Source organism: Nasonia vitripennis, chromosome 2 (genome assembly GCF_009193385.2).
Source record: "Nasonia vitripennis strain AsymCx chromosome 2, Nvit_psr_1.1, whole genome shotgun sequence".
NCBI lineage: Eukaryota > Metazoa > Arthropoda > Insecta > Hymenoptera > Pteromalidae > Nasonia > Nasonia vitripennis.
Window position 1 is genome coordinate 14,971,426 of NC_045758.1, and position 21,356 is coordinate 14,992,781.

A 21,356-nucleotide genomic window follows, 5' to 3' on the forward strand; every position below is an offset into this window, starting at 1 on the left:
AATCTATTAGCATTGCCTCAAGTAAGAGAAAAATGATTTTTTCAATGAGTTTGTCGATTTATCATTTATATGAATGTATGTTTTCAATTTATCGTTCAAATATAGGCAGTAGTGAATTCGTATAAAAATACGTATAGAGCTTATTTTCCAATAAATGAAAACCGAAGCTTTGATCTGCGGGATCCAATACTTCATTATAAAAAAGTATAGTTTTCTGAACATCCTTTGTTATCCGTGCAAAAATTACAATCTCTAAATACTTTGGATTCACGTACGCGAAATAAGAAAATCATATAAGCGCAAACGCCAACTGATTCCTCTTACAAAATGAAAAGAGCACTTGACATTAATATAGCAATAATCGATGCCGTCGCCTGTGTGCATATTTCACACAATGTTTGTATTGGACGACCGTCAGCGCTAATTTACCAACCCTCGCTTGTCACAAAGTCGATGAGCTTGCACGCTCAACGAGCGGCGGGGGTATCGTACGTCCTTGACCGATTTACCGGACAACAAGCTGATGTGTTTAGGGTGGCTCAACATAACACGACCCTTTGCACGCGCCTTTTGCACAACAAAGGAGGAGAATGTGTGATGGAAAAGCAAGTACTGTAAAATCGAGGCCTTCGGCATATAGAGATAAGAAAAAAAAGCGACAGGCAAATTTGAATGCGTTGTGTGAATATGGCTCAAATATAATCAACTCGTGGATATGATCTTTTGCGTGAAAATGAGTATCATTCCAAGAGAAAAGTACTTTTATTATCGGTTGACACGCAAAAGCGTAATAAAATAAAGTAGCCGATGACTAGTAGAAATTTCGAACGAAAACATCTGTAGGTATTTTTGGCCTGACGAAGAATACTGTTGTAACGCTGCACCTTATATTTGCGTGGCTGTTAAAATTTACAAAAATTAATGGTTTATCTCTAAAACGCATGAAAAGTATACGCCTGAAAAAATGTAAGAGTATAATTTGAAGTTAGGTAGAAAATCGGATAGTAGTGTGATAAAATACCATATATAGTTCAAGTGCCAAGTAGTCGTAAGCAAGTGCGAAGTTGACGCGAAGAGGGAGCGCTTTGTGCATAGTTTCAAGCACAAGCGAACCTCGTTCGGCGTACTAACCAACTGCCGAATAATCGATCGACCAGTCGCCCCCGCGAGAAATAGGCGCGGGTGCAATAATCGACTCACCCCGTTCTGCTTTTCTTACCTGAGGACTCTCTAATATAAGACCATAATATTTTGTTTCACGTTTTTGTCGCCTACATAATCAAAGCGTTATTGGCTTTAAGTTCAAGCTATACAATTGCAATTGTTTTTACCCACTCCAACAGAGGGGATAACATTTATCGATTTATTTCCACGAAGAAACGAAAAGAAAGTTTGTGAACAATTACTTCATCGCTCGTTTCTAGCTTTTATACAGTGTTATGTCACGAACGTCATATCAATTAGAAGTATAGGGCTATAAATTAAAGCTCTATACAACGTAAAAGCGCGGCACCCAACGATTATTGACCAGATTCTCAAGGCTCGCGGGTAAAGCTCGGCTTTCATGGCCACATCGGTTAACAAGCGCGACATCAGTCGTCATGATGCATTGTATACTTAGTCTAATTCTTCGCGCAATGAAGCGGCTGACTTTGAGTCAGGGCTACTACCTATACATGCCAGCTGCACGATCAACGTGTAAAGTTAAGCTGTGATGTACTCCAAATCACGTACAAGCCTCGATTCGAAAAATAAAGCACCGTCGCATAATCGACTGGTCCGTGAAGCGAAACTAAATTTCGCGTAACGAGGCGTTGGGTTTTATTAATGCCTCATTGTTTCCGGCTGCACGTAACTCGAGAACGAGAATCAACGCTGCTACCGCAGTTCGATAGAGCAGCAAAAATTAAAAAAAAAACATCGAAGAAGCCGCATGCTGATCGACGCGTAAAATTGCGCATCTCAGCGCCGGCACTTGAACCGTCCACTTATCATCGTGTACAGGCGCAGACAGCATAAGTACATCATCTATCGCGATGAGCGACACGCATCATTTCGTGCCACCGGTAAATAAAGCGCGACTGAAGCTCGGTGATGCATATAGAAAGCGAGTGCAACAGATGAGGGCCCCTCATCGATCGAAAATCAAAACGCATCGCGCAGACATTATCAGGACGCAGGAAAGACTCTCGTATACGTATATGAAAGGTGGGGGAGGAACTCGGTCTCGCAGCTGCTCTGTCGGAAGCGTCAGTCAGTCTATCCGAAGTCCACCGCCCAGGTGGTTGCACACGCGCACATACACAGGCCATCTCACTTTGCAGCTGCTCAGACCACATTTACGCGAGCGAATCGAGTTTGGTTGAGGAAGGCCTTTTTCGTGGGATCGAATTTGTGCAGTGACCTGTGTGTGTGGGTGTACTTGTTGTTAGACAACTTTTCCACAGAAGTGTGGAGCGACTTTTGCTGCAGGGCAACAGGTGATAAGTGCTTTATTTACTTTCCAATAACAGTCGAGTTATACCTCCGCTCATAGCTCTTTCTTCTTATCGTCTTCTCGTTTGTATGATGTAGAGTATAGCGAGTAGCTATTGTTCGCTCGGTGGTAATAAGCGCCTTTACGTGATCCGGTTAAAATAGCGTATACGCGAGGCTTGCGGTTCCGCTGTCTATAATACGCATGACATCATTTCTAAAAGCTTGCGATCCGTACGTCTCTGAGTTTCTCTACGACTCTGGATCTGTATGTGCAATGAAAAACGTTGATTTCGAGAAAACCGCGCAGTAGAAGCAGAAAGTATCCTCTTGACCTAAAAACGCGTTATCGGGGCGTTCTATACACATCCCTGCTGCGAGCGTTCTTCCGGAAATATTATATCACCGCTCATTAGCATGAGAAAACAGCTCGGATTTATGCCCTCTAGTTCCTTTCGGCGATATCGCGCAGTGTGTGTGTGTGTGTGTGCGACGAGACAAAAGCGCGGGCCCCTCTCGGAAGGAAAAAAGGTAAACACGCGGAGCCATTCGAAAGCTCATCTGCATTCAGCTCGCGAGGCTCGTCGCACTTTTGTCCCTGATGTGCCCGCACATGCATCATACACGCGTGTAAGGGAAGCACCAAGTATCAAACCTAAAAGCTAAGAGACGGTGGACGCGGCGCGATAGAGTGAAAATTGAATGAGGCCATTTCTCGCGGAGACGCGGGCACGCGCGCGCGCGCGCACGTGCGAGGGGTGCGAGCTTTGTCCGAAAGCTCCGAGAGAGCGGCGGAAGAGGAGATCGATAGAGGACCTGCGCGCTCTGCCCGAGATTCCTATCCACGCAGTTTCCGGAGAGCGCGCAGCGACTTCGCTCAACCACGGCACACAGTGCGGCGCAGCTTTTCCAGCTCTCTTTCTCTCTCGCTCTCTCTCCCTCTCTCTCTCTCTCAGCTCTCTCTCTCTCTCTCTCTCTCTCTCTCAGCTCTCTCTCTTTCTCTCTCGAGTGGTGGGCGTCCTGGTTTATTCGCCCGCGCTCGCGCATGTGCTGACGCGAATCGTCTCTTTCGTTCGGGACTCGCTGTTTACTGTGTAGTGTGTGTGCTCTGTTTTTTTCCCAATAACATAACCAGAGTGGACTGAGCTTGCGAGAGACTCGTCTATAACGACGGCTATTTCTAGATCTTCGACAGAGTGTGGGATTTGTGCGGATAGGATAAATTATACAGTGTGTTTTTTATTAATACTGTTATAGTCGCTGTGATTGGCGTAGATTATTTCGGTCTGTGCTCGAGACGTGAGTGGCGTTGAGGCACATGCATAGCGTTTGATTAGATTTTAATTAAAAAATTTCATTACATCGCATCGCGTACAAGACCGGTCTAACTACAAAACACCTCATTACTATACCCGACTCGGCGAAGTCGTCATTTCGCACGAGCGCGTTTTTTTTCGCGCGAACGTCGTCGCCGCGAGCTAGCATCACCGCACGATAAGGGGCATCGGTAATCTCTATTTTTAGGCGAGCGACAAATCCGACTTTCCCTCCTGTCCACGAGCGCGCGATATGGGTCGTCGGTCAACGGCGATTTATTATACCGCATGATATAACCCGCAGCCTCCTTTTCCTTCCGGTTTCCAGTCGAAGTTCAAGGGAGGGAAGTGTATAACCTTTCCACCTTTTCTCCCGTTCGCTGCGCTCGTGCTATACACATCATGCTGACTACAGCGAGATTACGCGTGAGAACTGTGTCGCGCCTTTTAAACTTTTCATCAGCTGCATGACAATAAAGCGCTGTAAGGATTATAAGTATGCACGAGCGAGGCTTTGTGCACACACGCGGAGAAGCGCCGCAGCAACGGTTTATAAACTTAAATGGAGATCCTTACGGCATTTTGTTAACGCGTATATTCTACCCCGGCAATTGGAATATTTATGCGTACGCGCGCGTGCGTCTAGCTGAAAGAATAAGGCGTTAATTAAGTTTCGCGTTTTTTCTTTCCGGATTAAATATAACCGTTAGGTCAATTAACGTTTCTTTTCCCCTCGACTCGGCGCTGTCTGGTGCGCGTATTCAAATCGTGATACCTGCCCCCGGATAAATATTCATGCGATATTAATTGCAAGTGCAGGTGCTTTTTTATTGTCAGCCTATTTTTCTCCGGTAATAAGAGGTGAACGGTTGTCTGAGATGCAATACGATAATCGTTGAGACTTCTCGTATCGTGAGATTAGATAATAATAAATACACACCGTATTTTTATAGATAAGTGTTTAAATAAATGTTAGCCGTCAGCCATCGCCGTTGAGCACATATTGAGCAACGCATATACTAAAAAGCTTCGATGTTAATAAGTCATCTATTATGCCAGAGAGAGTTGCCACTTTCACACCTGACGTGCTAAAACTCATTCGCCTTTAACGAGCACTCACAGCAAACACCTTATCTCTGACCGACGAATTTAAAACACCTACGATCCTAAAAATAGCCACCGGACATAACTCCTCTTTGCAATCTAATCGTCGGCAATAATAGACTCGTTATCATTTTCCAGCGAGAGCTTTAATCGTTAACAGCACAAAACATGGAGCAGAACAACGAGAAAAAGCAGGAATCAGCAGTGACCAAGGAGGAGACTGCGAAGAACCTGGCGAACGACGTGGCGAACCTGAAGGTCAGCGATGGCGAACAACGTCCTGGAAGTGTGAGCCCCTCTACCGGAGGCACAGGTGGCGGTGCCGGTACCGGTTCCTTCATAGCCAGCTTCAAAGCTTTCTCCAAGTTTGGCGACACCAAAAGCGACGGCAAACACATCACCCTAAGCCAGAGTGACAAGTGGATGAAGCAGGCCAAGGTCATCGATGGCAAAAAGATCACAACGACCGATACCGGAATTTACTTCAAAAAGCAGAAGTGAGTACTGGAATTCAATTTTAGATCAATTAACTTGAATTATAGAGTACTGAGAATCAGACTCGATACATGCTCGTATTGAAAAGATTGTTTGGTATATCGTTCAGCGATTCAAATGCATCGTATTCTATACAATATTCATTCTTTCACAACAGATCGATGAAGCTCAGTCTGGAACAGTACAAAGCCTTCCTCGGCGAGTTAGCTAAAAGCAAGAAAGTCGAGCTTGCTGAAATCAAAAGTAAAATGGCCAATTGTGGTCCACCTGGGGTATCTGGAGCTCCTGTGGTAAATATTCTGTTATATAAATAGTTTCCAACGTATTCTTTGAATTCGCGTTCTTTTTCTGGAAAAAGCTTTTAGCACGGGACATTTGAAAACATTCTAAACTATTCTAAAAATATTTTCAAATATTCTTCGTATAATTATACATTTTTTTAAGTGCATCGTTTACATGTACAACATTAATATATTTCGAATGAGTATAGCCTTGATGAGCTGTTTATTTTTCTGTCTACGTTGCTCGTATGACGATAAATATATGTACACATAGCTCGATACCTTGTAAATACACCTGATTCAGCTCATCAAAAGACGAGGAAATGGATTAACTAATCCATGATGTAATTCCTTTTTTGGTCGAAGCGTCATTTCACTACAGATTGAATAATAAAAGAGTAGGCGTGTATATCATAAAATTTCCAATTACATTCGCTAACAGATTCGATTTCGCCTATTCATTTTACTGCTCATGAATCATTTTTGTTTTACCTTTATAATATAATATCTTCCATACAGATATTCATTCTCACATTATGTAACATTCCACTTTGTATTTTGCATCAGGGAGGAAAGGCAGCATCGACCGTCGACAGGTTAACAGACGTATCCAAGTACACGGGCTCGCACAAGCAGCGTTTCGACGAGACGGGCAAGGGCAAAGGCATAGCCGGCAGAAAGGATCTGCCCGACCAATCTGGCTACGTCCAGGGCTATCAGAACAAGGACAGCTACAAGGGCCAGTAAGAGCTTTCGCGAACCGACGGCGCGATCACCTCGTCCTCTTCTACGGATGCTCAAAAACCAGAGAATTTTTATGAAACAAAAAATCAATCGCTGTCCACGTTTCCCTCCGTCGCATCTTTGCACGAGTCGTGGAAACTGGGGAAAAGAGAGCGAGCATATTAAAAGAACGTTCGCGTGTATACACGCGCGCGTTAAAGAAATATAAATTATGCTATTTGGTGAATTAAAAAAAATATGTATATTTATTTACTGCAACGATTCGTATTTGACGTTTATTTGACGAATTAATAGCGGAGGAAATGATTTTGAAAACGAATTACGCCTTTGCATAAAACTGTGTAGCGACAAATCATACGTAATAGCAATATGTGTTATATGATGCGATGTATTTCGCTCGAGCTGAATAACGAACATCTTTCCAATCGAGAAGAAGATGGAATGCAAACGAGTTTTTTTCTATGATTGTTAGTTTTTGTTGAAATGTTCATATAGTTTATCCGAGTGATTGTTCGTTTACAATGTTGGTTTACGTTTACAGCTCTAAATCTTAGTGCTAGGTATATAGTCGCAATTTATTTTTCATGGATTTTTTGGTTATTAGCTGGTGCAACAGACATTTTTCAATTTTCTACGAATCGATATAATTTTATGGTACTCAATATTTATAATAACACATTTCTCTGAGATTAAAGATAATAATTATAGTTAAGAAAGAGCTCTTCGATTTCGTCTTCTGAGTCTCGGTCGAATTTCACTTTTCAATCACCTAGCTTCAACTCCATTGCGTACTTTTATGTACTTTTACAACGTATACCGTACTTTTTAAATTAAAAATGAACGTATATATTGCAGAGTCAGATCTGCACTTTACCTGAAATGTTGTATAAACCAAAAGAGAAAAATAAAAGTCTAACATAAGTGTACTTATTTATAATCATTCGACGGGACACCTACTGCCACAAGGATGGGAACAATAAGACAGTAGCATAGACAAACAAAGGCTGCAGCCAATTAAAATTCGAAAGTCGTTTATTCGATTCACCGACGAGTGAGGTCGGTAGAACGTAACATTTAATTATATTCGGCAAGACGTTGCACATTCAAGTAGGCACGTAATTTATTATAAACTGCAGTCGGACAGTCGGTCAGTGAAGATTTATGTAGTATAACGTAAACGCAAACTCGTCGTTCACGCTTCGCAGATAAATTTGTAACGACTCTTCCAGATAAAATCAAATACGTGTGAATCGACGTGATTTTGTCGACGCATTATACAATTTCTGAAAATTCGAATTTCACCCATACAGTGTTAAAAATACAATTTCTAAATGCCTAATGATAATTTAAATAAAAATGTACAAAAAATTTCGTATACTTCATTTCTTCGTGACAACATAATAAACTTCGCACGATTACACATAATTTAAGTATTTATAAATGAAAGAACTCTGATGTAAGCCTAATTAAAGCTTGGACGAATCGGAGGTATTAGTGCTCCAATCCGGATCCAAATAGTGCTAAATATTTTTCGAATCTCATTGTTTTTCCCGTAAACAAACGCTCTTCTAACGTTCGTCATCGTCGCAGTATACGCGTGCAGTGGTGTGCGAAGCGCCAAAAGACAGTATACAGAATGAGGATATGATAGAGCGAGTGCTTGTTAAATGGAAAATACTGCGCCGAAATGAGGAGAGTACGTTAAATAAAATTGAATACATATTACAACAACGCGATAGAAGCCGTATCCTATGCTCGTTTAACGCAATATAATAATATATTATACAAGAATACGCGAGATATGCACGCAAATAGATATATTAAACTCTGAGTTCGATTCTCAATCGAAGCTAAAAATGTCACGCGCGCTTTTCGCGTCGTTTCGCTAAATAAAAACAATCTCGTTACATTCGTCTCTCTTTCCGTTTCGTTTGAACGCGGACAAAAGGAATATTTCAAAATTCATATCGCTCGTTATTCGAAAAGGTTCTACGAACTGGGTCTTTCGAAAGTGGCGTTTGCATAAATAATAAAGTAATAATAATAATAATAATAATAATACAGTACTAGCAGAAAATAATAATAATAGCAATAAACGTGTGAGAAACTTCTTCTCTGCTGAAAAGCATCAAGGCACATCTTTGTTTTCGCACAATAAATCTGTCTCGTCTCGAAATTTTTTCATTTGGTAAATTTTGATTTCTCCGAGAGGTGAATAAGTAGCATAGAGTTAACGTCTAAATTATAGCAGTCTCAAAATATCCTAAACTTAGGCCCGTCTTTGATGCTTTTCAGTGATTAGTCGATAATATCGAGTATGTGCGTGAGTGTAAGATGACATCGGAACTAGAGTTCGGTGAGCGTGTCGACAGAGGCGCGTATCCTCGTCTTGGAGCTGCAGCTCCCGAAGCCGGATTTGCTGCTGCCGATCCCAGTGCCCTCGATCCTCGAGATGATCTCGTCGCGCAGCGACGCGAGGACCCTTCGATCCTGACGATTCTGCGGCGGAGCCACGCGCAGACCCTCCTGGATGTCGTCGAGGGCCTCGTCCAGTCGATCGGCGTCCAGCTTTGCCTTGGCTCGGGCGTAGAAAGCCTCGTAGGAGAGCGGCCGGATTTTCAGAGCCTCGTCCGCCAGTTCTATCGCTTCTTCGCATTCCTGGAGGTCGAACGTCGTTGTTAAGTATACAAGCTGTTTCGTATAGACAGGGCCAAGAGTTACCGCGTGTACAATAGTAGTAGAGCTTACCTCCATCTTGCGCTTGCAGCGGCTGAGGTTCAGCAGAAAGTTCATCTTGAGCTGGGCGAAGGACTGGATGTGGGCGAGCACGTGGTTCTGGTCCTCGTGCTCGGGACCCTGGCTCTGCTCGGGCGAGGTCGGGAACTTCCTGAGCGCGTACGAGTAGCGGTGCGAAGCCTCCTTCAGTCGAGCCTTCCTGTAGAGCACGTTGCCGTCCTCCAGCAGCTTGTTCAGCAGTATGAGGAGGATATCTGGCTTGCCAGCAGCCATGGCCCAGGTGGCCGGTCCGAGCTTCGCTCCTCTGCGTAGGAAACACTGCACCACCGGAATGTTGCGGCAGCCGATCGCCCGGTCGAGCGGTCGCATGCCGTGGAGATCGACGTGCTCGATCGCCGCGCCCCGCTCCAGCAGCAGTTGGACGAGTTTTGGATTACCCTGGGAGAGCAGTAAACGAGACGTTGATCAGAACCGGTTTGATTTTCACGCGAGATCGGTAATCCAGAGTCGCTGGCTTACCTGAAATGCGGCCAAATCGAGAGGCGTCCTTCCAGTCTTGTCGCACGCGTTGACGTCGGCGCCTCGTTCGATGAGAGACTGGGCCGCGTTCAGCCTGCCGCGGACGCAAGCCCAGGCGAGAGCGGTGAGGCCCTCCTTGTCGGTGTCCTCGAGCACGGCGCCCTTGTCCAGCAGAAGATCTATCAGATTCGTGTGGCCCTCCGAAGCTGCCAGCGACAGAGCCGATCGACCCACTGGGTCTCTTTGTTTCAGCAGGTGCGTCGTCACCTCGACGTCCTCCTCCTTGTTCCTCGAGAGCGAGCCTGCGATTCGAGTCGTCGCGTTGTAATACAATCACTATAATACAAAAGTGAATTTAAAGTGTAAAACACGTACCTTCGAGCAGTCTTTCAGCGGTGCCCCAGTGACCCTCCCTGCCGGCGAGCATCAGGGCCGAGAAGCCCTTGGCGTTGAGGGTCGCCGGATCGGCACCTCGGGCGAGCAGTGCCGAGACGGTGGAGGTCGAGCCGTTGGCCGCGGCGATCGTCAGCGCGGTCTCGCCGATCAGGGTGTCCGGTTTGTCGACGACCACCTCCAACATATCCAGCAGATACTCGACGATGGACTCGTGTCCCTGAGCCGCTGCGGCGACGACGGCCTGCTGAGCCGCCTCTTCTCTGCCGATGTCAGGTGTCGTGTTCTCGGCTGCACCTTCGTCGCTGCTGGGCACGACCCAGTCGCAGGCCAGCAGGTAGCCGACGACCGACAGGTGTCCGTGACGCGCGGCGTGTACGAGGGAGCACTGTCCGGCCATGTCCGCGTGACCTAGCGACGCTCCAGCAGCAGCCAGTCTGCGCAAACGACCGATCAGGGATAATTTTTTTGACACGCTATCATTATTTCATAAAAGCTAACTTCAATCATCATAACATACCTTCGAACGACGTCGCAGTGGCCCCGAGCGGCCGCCAGGGTGAGAGCTGTGCAGCCCTGGCTGTTGCTGAGCTCGACGTCGGCTCCGAACTCCAGCAGGAGCGAGACCATCTCGACGGATCCCTCGTGGGCGTACATGCAGAGAGCCGGCGCGTTGCCCAAGTATTCGGTGATGAAGTTCGGCGAGGCTCCGGAGAGTAGCAGCAGTCGCGAGACCTTGACGTTGGGACTGTAGACGTTGCGCAGAGTGCAGAGCGCCGAGGAGACGCACTCGGACGAGGAGGCCAACCAGGCGGCCTGCAGGTCGCGCGAAGGCCAGCAGGGCGTGGCTCCCCTGTAGACGTGGGCCTTGAGGATGTGGTGCCCGAGCTCGAGAGCGCGTTCGCCGTCCAGAGGAGCCTCGAGACGGGAGAGGCGGAAGGCTATCGCCGCGTGACCGAGTCGTAGGTCGCAGAGGAACTTGGTCGATTCGCCCTCGTCGCGACGCATCAGCCATTCCCTGAACGATGGGTGGAAGAACATGTAGGTGTTGTCGAGGCGCTTCACGAGGAAGCCGGAGAGCATCTGTAAGAGTCGAAAGGCGCGTTATCATCGCGGTTGCAATTTAAAGTGTGATATAATAAAGTGAATTTCATTAAGGGATAAATACCTTGAACCTCTGCAGAAAGTCTTCCCAGGAGACGACAAAGTTGTTGTTCAGCGAGTTGACGGAGTAGAAAATTTCCGGCAGAGTCAGCGGGTAGAGCGCAGCGAGACACACGCCCAGCAGAGGCTGCACCTTGTCGAACGAGGCCGCGGTTGGGAAGCGCAGGTTGAAGTGCAGCAAGTAGATCTGCGCCAGTGAGACTGGCAGAACCTTGTAGCTGGCGGACTTGGCGACGAGGTGGCCGCTTTCGAGCAGGTCGAGGGTGAGCTTGGCGAAGAGGAAGCTGCCGTTGGCCAGAGACAGCAGGTGCGAGGCGAACCTGGTCTGGGTGGCGGAACAGGAGGACTCGGCCTTGCCGTTGACGACCGCCGTCACGTTGGCCTGTATCGCCGAGCTCTGAGCCAGCCTATAGTTGATGTAGTCGGCCAGGTCTCTGCTGACGTTGACGCCGGTCGCGTCGTTGTGGTTGATGCTCTTGTCGAGGCATATCCTCGTGTAGGGCAGCTGCTTCGTGCAGTCGGCCAACTGGCTGCGAACCGTGATGACGAGCTTCAGCCAGCTGGGGAAGTTTGGCGCGTGACGAGTCAGGAAGGAGGCTATTGTGTCGCCTCGGTCCGGCCTGTGGTACTCGGCTTCGCACACCGAGTCGATCAGTATGACCTGCGATTCGTCGAATGTAGTTAATAAGTGATCTGTCGTGTCGGTTATTCGGTAATCATCAGAGAAAATAAATTAAAAACGATCCTCACCATATTCGTTTCGGGCAATCGTCCGGCTTTTCGAAGACTGAAGAGGGGCTCGATGATCCCTCGGAGAAGGGCAAGATCCGGGTCGACGGTGCACTCCTTCTGCGACAGAGATCCCTGGAGGTGGGGCTCGGAGAGGAGGTACTCGCGGTACGAGGCAAGTTGGGGCGCTTGGCAGAGCTGGGCGGCCAGGGAATGAATAAGATCAGGAACAAGGCACGTGCTGTTGTTGTCCGCTTGGCAAAAGTGATAGGCCACCACGTGCGAGGCCAATTCGCGAATCTGGAGAACGAAAAATCGGTTTTATTGGTATGCTATGCAGCATAACGGAGATTTAATCGTTGTAATAGAGGAAGAAAAGATCGACAAACCTTCTCGTTGGTCTGCTGAATGCTCATACGAGCAGTACCGGCGGAGGCGTTGATCTCGAGTTCGTGGTCCTCGTCGATCTCTCGCGTCTCGATTTTTCCGTTACCGCCGATTCTGGACGGGGCTCGTTGGTCCCTCTTCCGACCGAAGCAGCTGTGGTCGACGAGCTGGAGGATGAGGGCGGTTTTGCCGGCGCCAGGTGAGCCCGAGATCAACGCACCCGGACTCGAACCGTCCACCAGACTCTTCAGCTCCTGAAGCAGCCAGTGACGACCGGTGAACAGGGGATCGCTCTCGAGGAGCGGTACCTCGAAGAACAGCGGTTTCAGCATCAGCTGGGCGTGTTGCTGCAGGAATCGTACTGGAAAAGTTCAAATGGCGATGTTATGATTATGCTGTCTGTATTTCGATGCAAAGTGTATATGGCGAGAAATCGAAGAATAAAAGTATACACCCATAAAGTGTAACTATGAATGCAGATCGTGGGCAGAAAACTGCGGCATTGTTGTTCTGCCCCATCGATTGCCTAAGTCGATAATCGATACCAGTAGCCGGCGATTGCATAATTACAAGCCAGGACGTGTCGGAAATTTTATTTTCATTCCTCCTAACAGTCGCTTAAGAATATATATTCAACGCAAAGAAAGTCGTTTGCTCGTTCGAAAAAAGATCAAAATAATAATAGACGTTCGTCTCGCCTGCGCACGGTCATTAATAACCTCGAGTACATAGCGGTCGCTCCCGTTAATAAAAGCTGATATCGAACGTAATAAAAGTCAAATTTGCAAAAGCCGCTCGAGCGCGTCGTATAAAAGTCGTGCGCGCATAAAGGCTCGAGCGTTGCATAAACAATGTGATTTGGCGCTAGCGGTGCACGACTTGTACAACATGCACGCGTGACGTGTAGTCGGGATGAAAAATGATCCTACGCGTCGTCGCGATATTCGGAGGTCCACTTTCACAATGCTCGCGCGTCGAGCCGAGTGAAACTTAAGAGGATAATTTATCGGCGAAGCTCTTAAATTATAATTACGCGACTACCGTAAATTAAGCCTCGGGAAAACAATTAAGAACGAGTTTTTGCGCCGCGGACCGCCGCGGAGAGAAGGAGAGAAAAAAGATTGGTATTATATGGGGAGGGGGATTCGTTTTGTGCTTTTTGCTCGCGATCCTTAAACTGTTTTGCCATTTTTTAGTGACTAAGGCGAACGTCGCCGCAACTTTCTTGCGAGTGAAGTGCATAAACTGATGCTGCAGTTTTATTTGGAAACGAGGCTTCGGTAGTTAACCCCTCACTTCGTACAACGTTATGATCAGAGCTTATGGCATCTTGTCAAAATAAATCACAATCATTGAAATAAACTTACTCCTCGAATCGGCAGCCGAACCTTTAAAGTTGGAAGTTCTGGCGGAGCGTCTTGCGCAGGTGCGCCGATTTTTGAAGGCGTTCTCGTCGATCTGACCGGGCTGAGAGGTCGTGACGGAATGTCTCCTGGAAGTCATGGGGCTGGCGCTTCCGTTTGACAAGCCGGAAACCGAGACCGACATGGACATGGACATGGACGTCGAGGCGGACGTCGAGATCGATGCCAAGCTACCCGCGCTGTCGCAGTCCCGTGATTTCTTGCCCTTGCCCTTGCCTGTTGGGATTTGAGATGCATTATTTTCAAGGGTTATTCTGATTAACTGTAAAATACACTGCATAACATTGTTTTTCAGATAAATGCTATGATACTACTAACGTAGTCAGTGATCATTTTTAAAAACTTTTAAAAAAGCTTATCTTATCAATGCAGATAAGATGCATCGAGATGCGGAGAATAAGTAAACCGCGTCACAATCTTATCCTCCAAACTTCACAGATAAAGAATAGTTCCCAGCTGCTCGATTAAAAATTGCTTCATTACCTTTAGATTTCAGAGGACTGCGCAGCGCAACCGCGGCGACCTCGGCTTCGCTGGAGGTCCCGGTGAGGGTGGACACGGGGCTGGTGTTGGTGGAAGCATGAGTCCTGGCCTCCAGACTCGCAAGGCTGGCAATAGAGACGGCCGAGACATCGTGATGGTGGTGAGTCTGCAGATGTTGAGCCGAGGCTGGTCTCGAAGGTGGAGGCCGCTGAGCTAAACTGACGGAGGATGCCAGATCGCCGCCACTCGCCGAGGACGAAGGCCGAGGGTGACCCAGGAGAAGACCCAGACGCATGTACAGGTCGGAGTTGCCGGATCTGCGGCCGCTACTTTTCGGGGGTAGCGCACTCTCAGTCAAAGGTTTCGGGGACACGCTCTCGTCGTCTGTAAGGAAGATTAAGGCATTGTTATTTCAAGTGCTAGATTTTTTTATAAACTTCGTTTGAGAAATTTGATCGAAATGGCGTTTATTTATTTAGAGTGAATAAGTTATTAATGTCAGATATCATTTCCCTTCTTACTTATAATTGTAATACATTTCGTTAAATTTCTGATGATATAAACTCAAATATGAGACTTTTTCAGTTGAGGCTTTTTTCAGTTTACTAAAACCCCACTAGGTATAAATAAGTCGACTGAACTACAAACGACAAACAAACGAAGAAAAAGTGACACTCTTCAACAACATTAAACGTGCTATAAACTAAAAAAAAAATAAAGAATTGTTAAAAAAAATTCGAAAACTTGTTCCAAACATCGAGAAAACAAACATGAAACACACAGCAAAACACATATAATAAGTACAAGGAGGATTGCGATTCATTGACTGAAATATCCGTTGAAAGTGCGTTACTGGAAAGGCGGGATCGGCAAACTGAAGCTTTCTCAAAAAAGTTCAATACTCATTTGAGAGATCCAATCTCTACGAATAAATCCAGGCAAACGCTGATGAACCAAGCCGCTCAGCACTGAAAGCGTTAATAATCGCATTGAAAAACTAGACACGCGGATAATTTATTCTTATGTGCGTGTATAGGTGTACACAACGTGGTGGACATACTCAAATTACGAAACTCGCATAAACTTTAACGAACGCGCCTACGTGCGTGCCATTCGCTCGATGATAATCGCGAAAGAAAAGAAAAAAAGTCATGGAAAAAAGCAAAGGAAAAATAAAACTTCAGTGCTAAGCATGTCTTTCTGGCGCGACAACAACAACTACCACTACTACTCTTGCAAACAGTTCTCGGTAAAACGTGTTCCTGCCTGGGAGTTTGTCCGACGCGTCGATAAGCTGATTCAGGCCGTCGCTCGTCGATCCCTGGCTACTGCTCCAAAGCGATCGGATCTTGCCGAGCACGAGACCCGGCCACTGCGACTTTCCTTCCCAGGAAGCTGTCATCCAGGCTGCGCATGTTCCCGCAAACAGGATATTTTTTTTTACATTATACACGTTCTCAATGGGCTTCGGCTTTTTTGATCCGCAATCGTTACGACGAGGATTTATCGACCGACAGGGCGACCAATGATTTTATTCCTCGCTCTTTTCATTCATTCGGACTAATTTCAATGCGAACGACGTGTTAAACGGCTATCGTTTTATTTTTCAGTTTTTTAACAAATCATTGGTTGCCCTGCACGATCGGTATATTATATACTTTTTATGAAATGATCGTACGACGAACATTGAGTCAGTAACTCACCGGAAAGAGCGGACGGATTTTCCGTCAGGTTTTGTTCGGAAGCTGGAGCCTCTCGCTTCGACAGACGACTGGATCCGAAGGGACTCCTCAACGCTTTTGCATTCAGGAAGAACTTTTTTCGTTGCGCTGGCGGAGTTGGACAACCTGAAAAGTGCATTAATTTGTTGTATATTATAGATATTTGAGCGCTTATTGCCGTCGATTTGGGATTATTTATGAACTTACTTTGTGCCATTCCTTGAGCTTTGTGACGAGACGCAGCGGATTCTGGAAGTATGGGTGGCTTTCCCTTCGGGCATTTTCCTTCGTCGTTCAGTTCCTTTAAACAAATCGAGTTGAAATGTGAAAGTTTTGTAGTTTCTGAACCGCGACATATTCAAATTTATACATCTCGAAGAAAGATTAACCATATAATGCAATTGATATAAGAAGTTGATGCCCTTTATTCAATTAATTGAACTATTTAGAAAAAACTCAATTTTAAAAAAAATCTTCAGGTGAACACCTTAATTTGAACAAGTCTAATAATCCGCAGCTAATAAATTCAGAATCGAATCGCTCTCACGAGAATACTATACAGCCCACTCTAAGATAATCTCGAAAACAAACCTGCGATCTTTGGGTGGGCGTGTGGGTTCTGCCGGCGAATTTGAGCCTGGGCCTGGGACTGCCGCAGAGCGAGTTGACGGTCGACGAGTTCTCGAGCCAGTCGATGCAGTGGTTGGCGTTGAAGTAGTTGAGGTGCTGGAAATCGGTAGCGTCATCGTCGGGCTCGTCGTCGTCGTTATCGTGGAGTCGGCTGCGGCGCGCCTCATGCGCACAGAGCGGACAGGCTTCGCTGCGGAACAGACAGGAGTAGCAGCGCTCGTGGCCGCAAGAGTCGATCAGCCGGCGCTTCTTGCCCTTGTCGAAGGGCATCTCGCAGGATGGGCATATCGAACCGCCGTTCAAAGCGCCTGTTGATTCCACCAGCGCTCGGATTTGCGCCAGATCTGTAATCATGGATTGAAAGATCTGTTTGTTAATTTTTTGGTTTGCAATTAGTTGAATTATATTTAACTTATAAAATATTATAGACGCTTAAAAATGAAATCGGTAATGATTTCGAGCCGATTCTTTTTAATGTATACGGGTAAAACTGCGAAGACTTTGGAAGCGCTTTAAAATGCTAGCAAAGGAGGTCCACTATCGGTTAAAAAATGATAGTCCTCTGGCTTCTTTGTTGGATATCTTGAAGAAAAAATCGCTTACTATTGAAATTAACTGCTCATTGGATAAAATATAAGAAAATGTAACAAATCGTACCATTTTGTACGTTTTTGTTGGATTTGGGACCTTTTTTACGTTTTATTACAGTTTGCTACATTTTATTACATTTTGTACGTTTTATTACAATTTATTACAAATCCATTGATCCAGGATTTTATGGGGGTATCTTCTTTGAAATGACAAATGTAACAATACGTAAAAAAGTATAACAAAATGTAAAAAATTGTCTGCAAGCGTAATATTATATAAGAAAATGGCGACTTTTTTATTTTCTTACTTCTGCTTACATTCTTTTACTTTTTCTTACAATTTCTTATGCATTGTTACATTTTATTATAAAATTAATAATTAAAAAAATATATTGACTATATAAGGCGGTAAAATAACATATATAATAAAATATAATAAAATGTAATAAAATATAAAAAAAAGTTAACAAATCTGAAAATGTAAGAAAGTGTACAAAAACGTATGAGAAAAAGGTCCGAAATCCAACAAAAAAGGTACAGTATCTTACATTTTTTTACGTTTTATTACAATTTATTACAATTTATTACATTTTTTCCACTAGGATAGTAGCAGCTAAAAGGTAAAAAATGTTGATAAACGATTGCAAAAAATTGAGCATATAATTTGAAGATTAAAGAACACGTAGGTGCAAGAATTTTTATAACTTTTTAATTTATAGGTATAGCTTTATCAATTCACTGCAGTAGTAATTATTAATAATTATTTATTTATATTTCTAGCACATCATGAGAAAAATGATAAAGCCCTATATACTATCTCCTACATACTAGTTGAAATCGAGCTAATTAATTTCGGGGAAGCACATATGCTGGTTATAGCGTTGGTTGTATACCTGACTTATTATACTTAGTGTATAGAACTCAATATTGTGTGAATACGATTATCTTGCAACTTACAAAAAGTTCACGAAATTTCTATGCTCAAAGCTTTTACAAGAAAAATACAGGCGCATGCAATTTTTGTGGCCAAAATAGCTTGTACAAACTTTCTATGATAAAAATAATTATTTGCAAACATGGAAAACGTTCAAAATCAACATGATTTTTCTCAGCGCTCGATATTCTATGAGACTTTCTCTCATCAATTTTAATGCGAGGCTCTAATTATTTGACGAACGCGCAGATTAAATGAAATCGCTCGGTAGCAGAAGCTTTCAGTGGCACACGCTACTCGCTTCACTCTAACCTCCAAGCCGAGCGATTTCGTCATAAACATTAATAATCGTAGGTATCCCCAGGATCCCCGGCAAATTTTTTCCGCAAAAGCCAGGAAAGCGTGAAACCACAGGCTTGCTCATCGAGTGCGCAAAAGCTGTCATTGTAAACAAAGCCCTACAACTGCAGCCCACTGGCTGCAGTGGAACCTCCCCCATCGCTCGGGCGCGTCAGGCGTGTCTTTCGATCGCTCGGCGGCAGGCGTCTCGAGCGATGCGAGCGCCGCCAACGTTCTATATATGCATACTCCATCGCTCTCCCGCAATGAGCTCCGCCGCTGCAGTTTGCAAACTCGGCACGCAAAGAAAACACGCACCGACGCGGCTCCCCCGGCTCGATCTCGACCAGCAGCATAGGACTGAAATAGCCAACCGGGCTCGCTTTACGATACCGCAGAGCGTGAAAGTATAGGTACGTACGTGAGATAAAAACAGAGCGAGAGTAGGCTGAGAGAAAGAGAGAGAGAGAGAGAATTCGCGCGCCGCTCTATCGAGCGCAGGGCGCGCTCAGTCGGCAGTTTCACGAAGCGCTCGCCGGTGCGTAGACCAGGCCTGAGACCACGCTTCGACAGCCCGGCGGCGGGCCGTAAGTGCAGAGCGTGCGCCAGTGTTGTTGTGTGTCGTCGCTGCGGTGGCAGGCGTCCGAGCGTTGTCGCAGCACTGCTCGTCGCATCGTTTAATCGCGTCGGTGTACATGTGCATACGTGCAGAAAAAACGGAGAATTAACGAAGTAGAGCGGCCGAGGCTGTCGTGGGTGAAAAAGTCGAGGAAGCGAAGCGACGGAGTGCGGGAGGAGCTGCCGCAGCAGCTATGGCGTCGCTCGACGGCTCGCTCTCGGTGGCGCGCGCGCGTCGTCGCCCGGCCCGGTATTCTCCCGAGCTAAGCGCCGCCGCCGCACTTCAACAGCAGCAGCAGCATCAGTCTCAGTCTGCGACTGAAATGTGCATAAGCGAGCTGCTCGCCAACGGCACGCCGGAGAGCGTCGCGGCAGCAACCTTAGCCCAGAGACTGCAGGAGCAGTTGCAGCAGGAGCGGGAGAACGCCGAGGAGGCGATCGAGAACGAGGAAATGGCGCCGGCCAAGCGGGGCAAGCATAAAGCCAAGAAGCGCTCCAGCAAGAAGCGCAGCAACCTCAACGAGGATGGCAGCAAGAGGCCGAGGGTCGCCAACGTATTGCTCGAGAACGAGATGCTCATCGACGAGATTCGCGCGAGGAAGGCCCTCTGGATGAGGACGCACGAGCATCACCACTCTGGCGTGCTCACGGCCCCGCTCTGGGAAGAAATCGCCAAGGCCCTCGACACCACGCGTAAGTATATATAGCTTTTGATTTTACTTTCAACTTTTTCACTTTACTTTACTTTGCTCTGCGTAGCTCCGCTTTATTTTTTTGTTTTCGTTATCTCTTTCCGCAAATGCGCGCCGAACGCTACGTAGCTGTCGTTTCGGCTGCGAAATTTTGAGGTTAGGGCGGCGTACGCTTGTCAAATTTGGAGCGACTAATGTACACACACACACACACACACATATATATATATATATATATATATATATATATGTGTGTGTGTGTGTGTTGTAGTTGACGCAGACTGCTATCTCTGCGTCGCACGCCATATAGAAAAGTGTAGCACTGTATCTTATAAGAGCCTCTGTTTTGGTTTTGCTATGCCGCTTATGCGTTGCCGGACATAATGTGCATCGGCTGTTTATGAGCACGAGGACAATGCTATATATACCTACCTATACCTATACATTGCGATGTGTTTACTTACTGCCACGCTGCTGATCAGTAATGCATGCAACAGATTCCTATCTTTGAACTGTGTTACTGACATCAGAAAGTTTAAACATTTTAACGAGATAAATTTAAATGATCATTACGAATTATTTAATTTTTTTTTATTTGAATAAAACGTGCGATTCAGGTAAAGATTGCGTCACGATTTGCTGATGCCTGTTGCGAAAATACCTTTACATAGCTATTGTCACTTACGTAATTTTGCTTCTGACCAGAAATAGATCAATAAAATAAATAATAATAATAATATCGCTTGTTGCACTATGGCTTATCGCCGCGCTAAAAATAAGTTTTTGGAGCTGAAAATTCTTGAGTAATCTTCAAGTTGTTAGACATGACAAACGTTATCACAAAAATGCTCCCTTTGCACTATCACGCCGAGGCCTTAAACATACATACTCTTGATAACTTTTTTCCATAGAGCCTCGCGTATTTTTCGTATCTTGAATTTATCGACTTGCGCGTGGAAGCACGTGTTTTACTTAGCGTTACAAACGTAAGATGTGCATAGGGTTCGTAATTTTTTATCAGCAACTCATTCATATTTTTTTTATCTTTCCGCCGATTGTGTAATTTTTCTCCCGCTCAAAGTAGGCCTAGCGCGTTTCGTTCGCGACGGGGAGGAGCTTTTTTCTATTAACAAAATCGCTGCTTGCCTAAGCGACAGCGCTGTTACGCAGTGGCTATGAGCTAATGGCATACGCAGAAAGTGCCTCGACGCAACTGAGAATATTCATGACTTGCACGGGCACGTATATAGATGTGTCAGCGTACAGGCCAATACTATAGTACTTAGCGAGCGCATTTTGAATTTTATTCGCGCGCACTAGTGCTAACCAACTTAACAGCTTTCCCGCTTATCACCGAAACGCAAATTACGCTACGGCTATGTTCAATTACGACTTCCTGCTGGCTCGATTCATGCGAGTTCCAAATCGCAACTGCTAAAAGCACTTAGCTCGAGTCATCGCGCGCAAGTAGTTCTCTCGTTCTCACAGCTGGAAGAAATGAACAAGTACGCTATAGTCGCACGTTATTATTTATATATGTATCGAAGTCTTTGCTCGTTATTAACTTGATTGCTTGTTTGCA

General features: G+C 45.6%; 3 protein-coding genes across 14 annotated transcripts in view; 2 read left to right on the top strand and 1 right to left on the bottom strand.

Moving 5' to 3' along the window:
• The first annotated feature begins 2,017 nt into the window (after positions 1-2,017).
• LOC100120647 (tubulin polymerization-promoting protein homolog) lies at positions 2,018-7,341 on the top strand. 5 transcript variants are annotated; one of them, XM_001604213.6, is made up of 4 exons: positions 2,018-2,480; positions 5,034-5,392; positions 5,548-5,680; positions 6,239-7,341. In XM_001604213.6, the coding sequence occupies exons 2-4, from the start codon at positions 5,064-5,066 to the stop codon at positions 6,416-6,418; spliced, it is 642 nt and encodes a 213-aa protein (XP_001604263.2). In that variant the 5' UTR covers positions 2,018-2,480; positions 5,034-5,063; the 3' UTR covers positions 6,419-7,341. The 5 variants fall into 5 exon arrangements, with proteins under 5 accessions (XP_001604263.2, XP_032453570.1, XP_032453569.1 ...); XM_032597679.1 differs by lacking the exon at positions 2,018-2,480 and adding an exon at positions 2,588-3,006; XM_032597678.1 differs by lacking the exon at positions 2,018-2,480 and adding an exon at positions 3,191-3,368.
• An 88-nt stretch (positions 7,342-7,429) lies between these two features.
• Positions 7,430-21,356, bottom strand: part of LOC100120672 (protein TANC2) — a 58,615-nt gene continuing 44,688 nt past the window's right edge. For 4 of the 6 annotated variants that reach the window (XM_032597676.1, XM_031923427.2, XM_031923428.1 and 1 more), the window contains 14 exons: positions 16,563-16,945; positions 16,179-16,272; positions 15,954-16,097; positions 15,517-15,657; positions 14,251-14,634; positions 13,711-13,983; positions 12,346-12,704; positions 11,978-12,256; positions 11,232-11,888; positions 10,584-11,146; positions 10,046-10,500; positions 9,671-9,972; positions 9,164-9,589; positions 7,430-9,073 (listed from right to left, as the gene is read on the bottom strand). In XM_032597676.1, coding sequence (XP_032453567.1) covers positions 8,762-9,073; positions 9,164-9,589; positions 9,671-9,972; positions 10,046-10,500; positions 10,584-11,146; positions 11,232-11,888; positions 11,978-12,256; positions 12,346-12,704; positions 13,711-13,983; positions 14,251-14,634; positions 15,517-15,657; positions 15,954-16,097; positions 16,179-16,272; positions 16,563-16,945 — 4,772 coding nt within the window. In that variant the 3' untranslated portion in view covers positions 7,430-8,761. The remainder of the gene's footprint in view (positions 9,074-9,163; positions 9,590-9,670; positions 9,973-10,045; positions 10,501-10,583; positions 11,147-11,231; positions 11,889-11,977; positions 12,257-12,345; positions 12,705-13,710; positions 13,984-14,250; positions 14,635-15,516; positions 15,658-15,953; positions 16,098-16,178; positions 16,273-16,562; positions 16,946-21,356) is intronic. The other 2 variants (XM_031923429.2, XM_032597677.1) reach the window with 1 other exon arrangement.
• Positions 18,717-21,356, top strand: part of LOC100120699 (nucleoporin GLE1) — a 51,091-nt gene continuing 48,451 nt past the window's right edge. The window contains exon 1 of one of the 3 annotated variants that reach the window (XM_001604257.6): positions 18,717-19,775. In XM_001604257.6, coding sequence (XP_001604307.2) covers positions 19,277-19,775 — 499 coding nt within the window. In that variant the 5' untranslated portion in view covers positions 18,717-19,276. Of the gene's footprint in view, positions 19,776-19,852; positions 21,280-21,356 lie in introns of those variants that run through there. The other 2 variants (XM_031923432.1, XM_031923431.2) reach the window with 2 other exon arrangements.

Bases quoted from the DNA above. Each gene is read 5' to 3' on its own strand.
- LOC100120647 (XM_001604213.6), top strand. From the start codon at position 5,064: ATGGAGCAGAACAACGAGAAAAAGCAGGAATCAGCAGTGACCAAGGAG. The intron at 5,393-5,547 runs GTGAGTACTGGA...CTTTCACAACAG, and splicing joins ATTTACTTCAAAAAGCAGAA to ATCGATGAAGCTCAGTCTGG. The intron at 5,681-6,238 runs GTAAATATTCTG...ATTTTGCATCAG, and splicing joins GGGTATCTGGAGCTCCTGTG to GGAGGAAAGGCAGCATCGAC.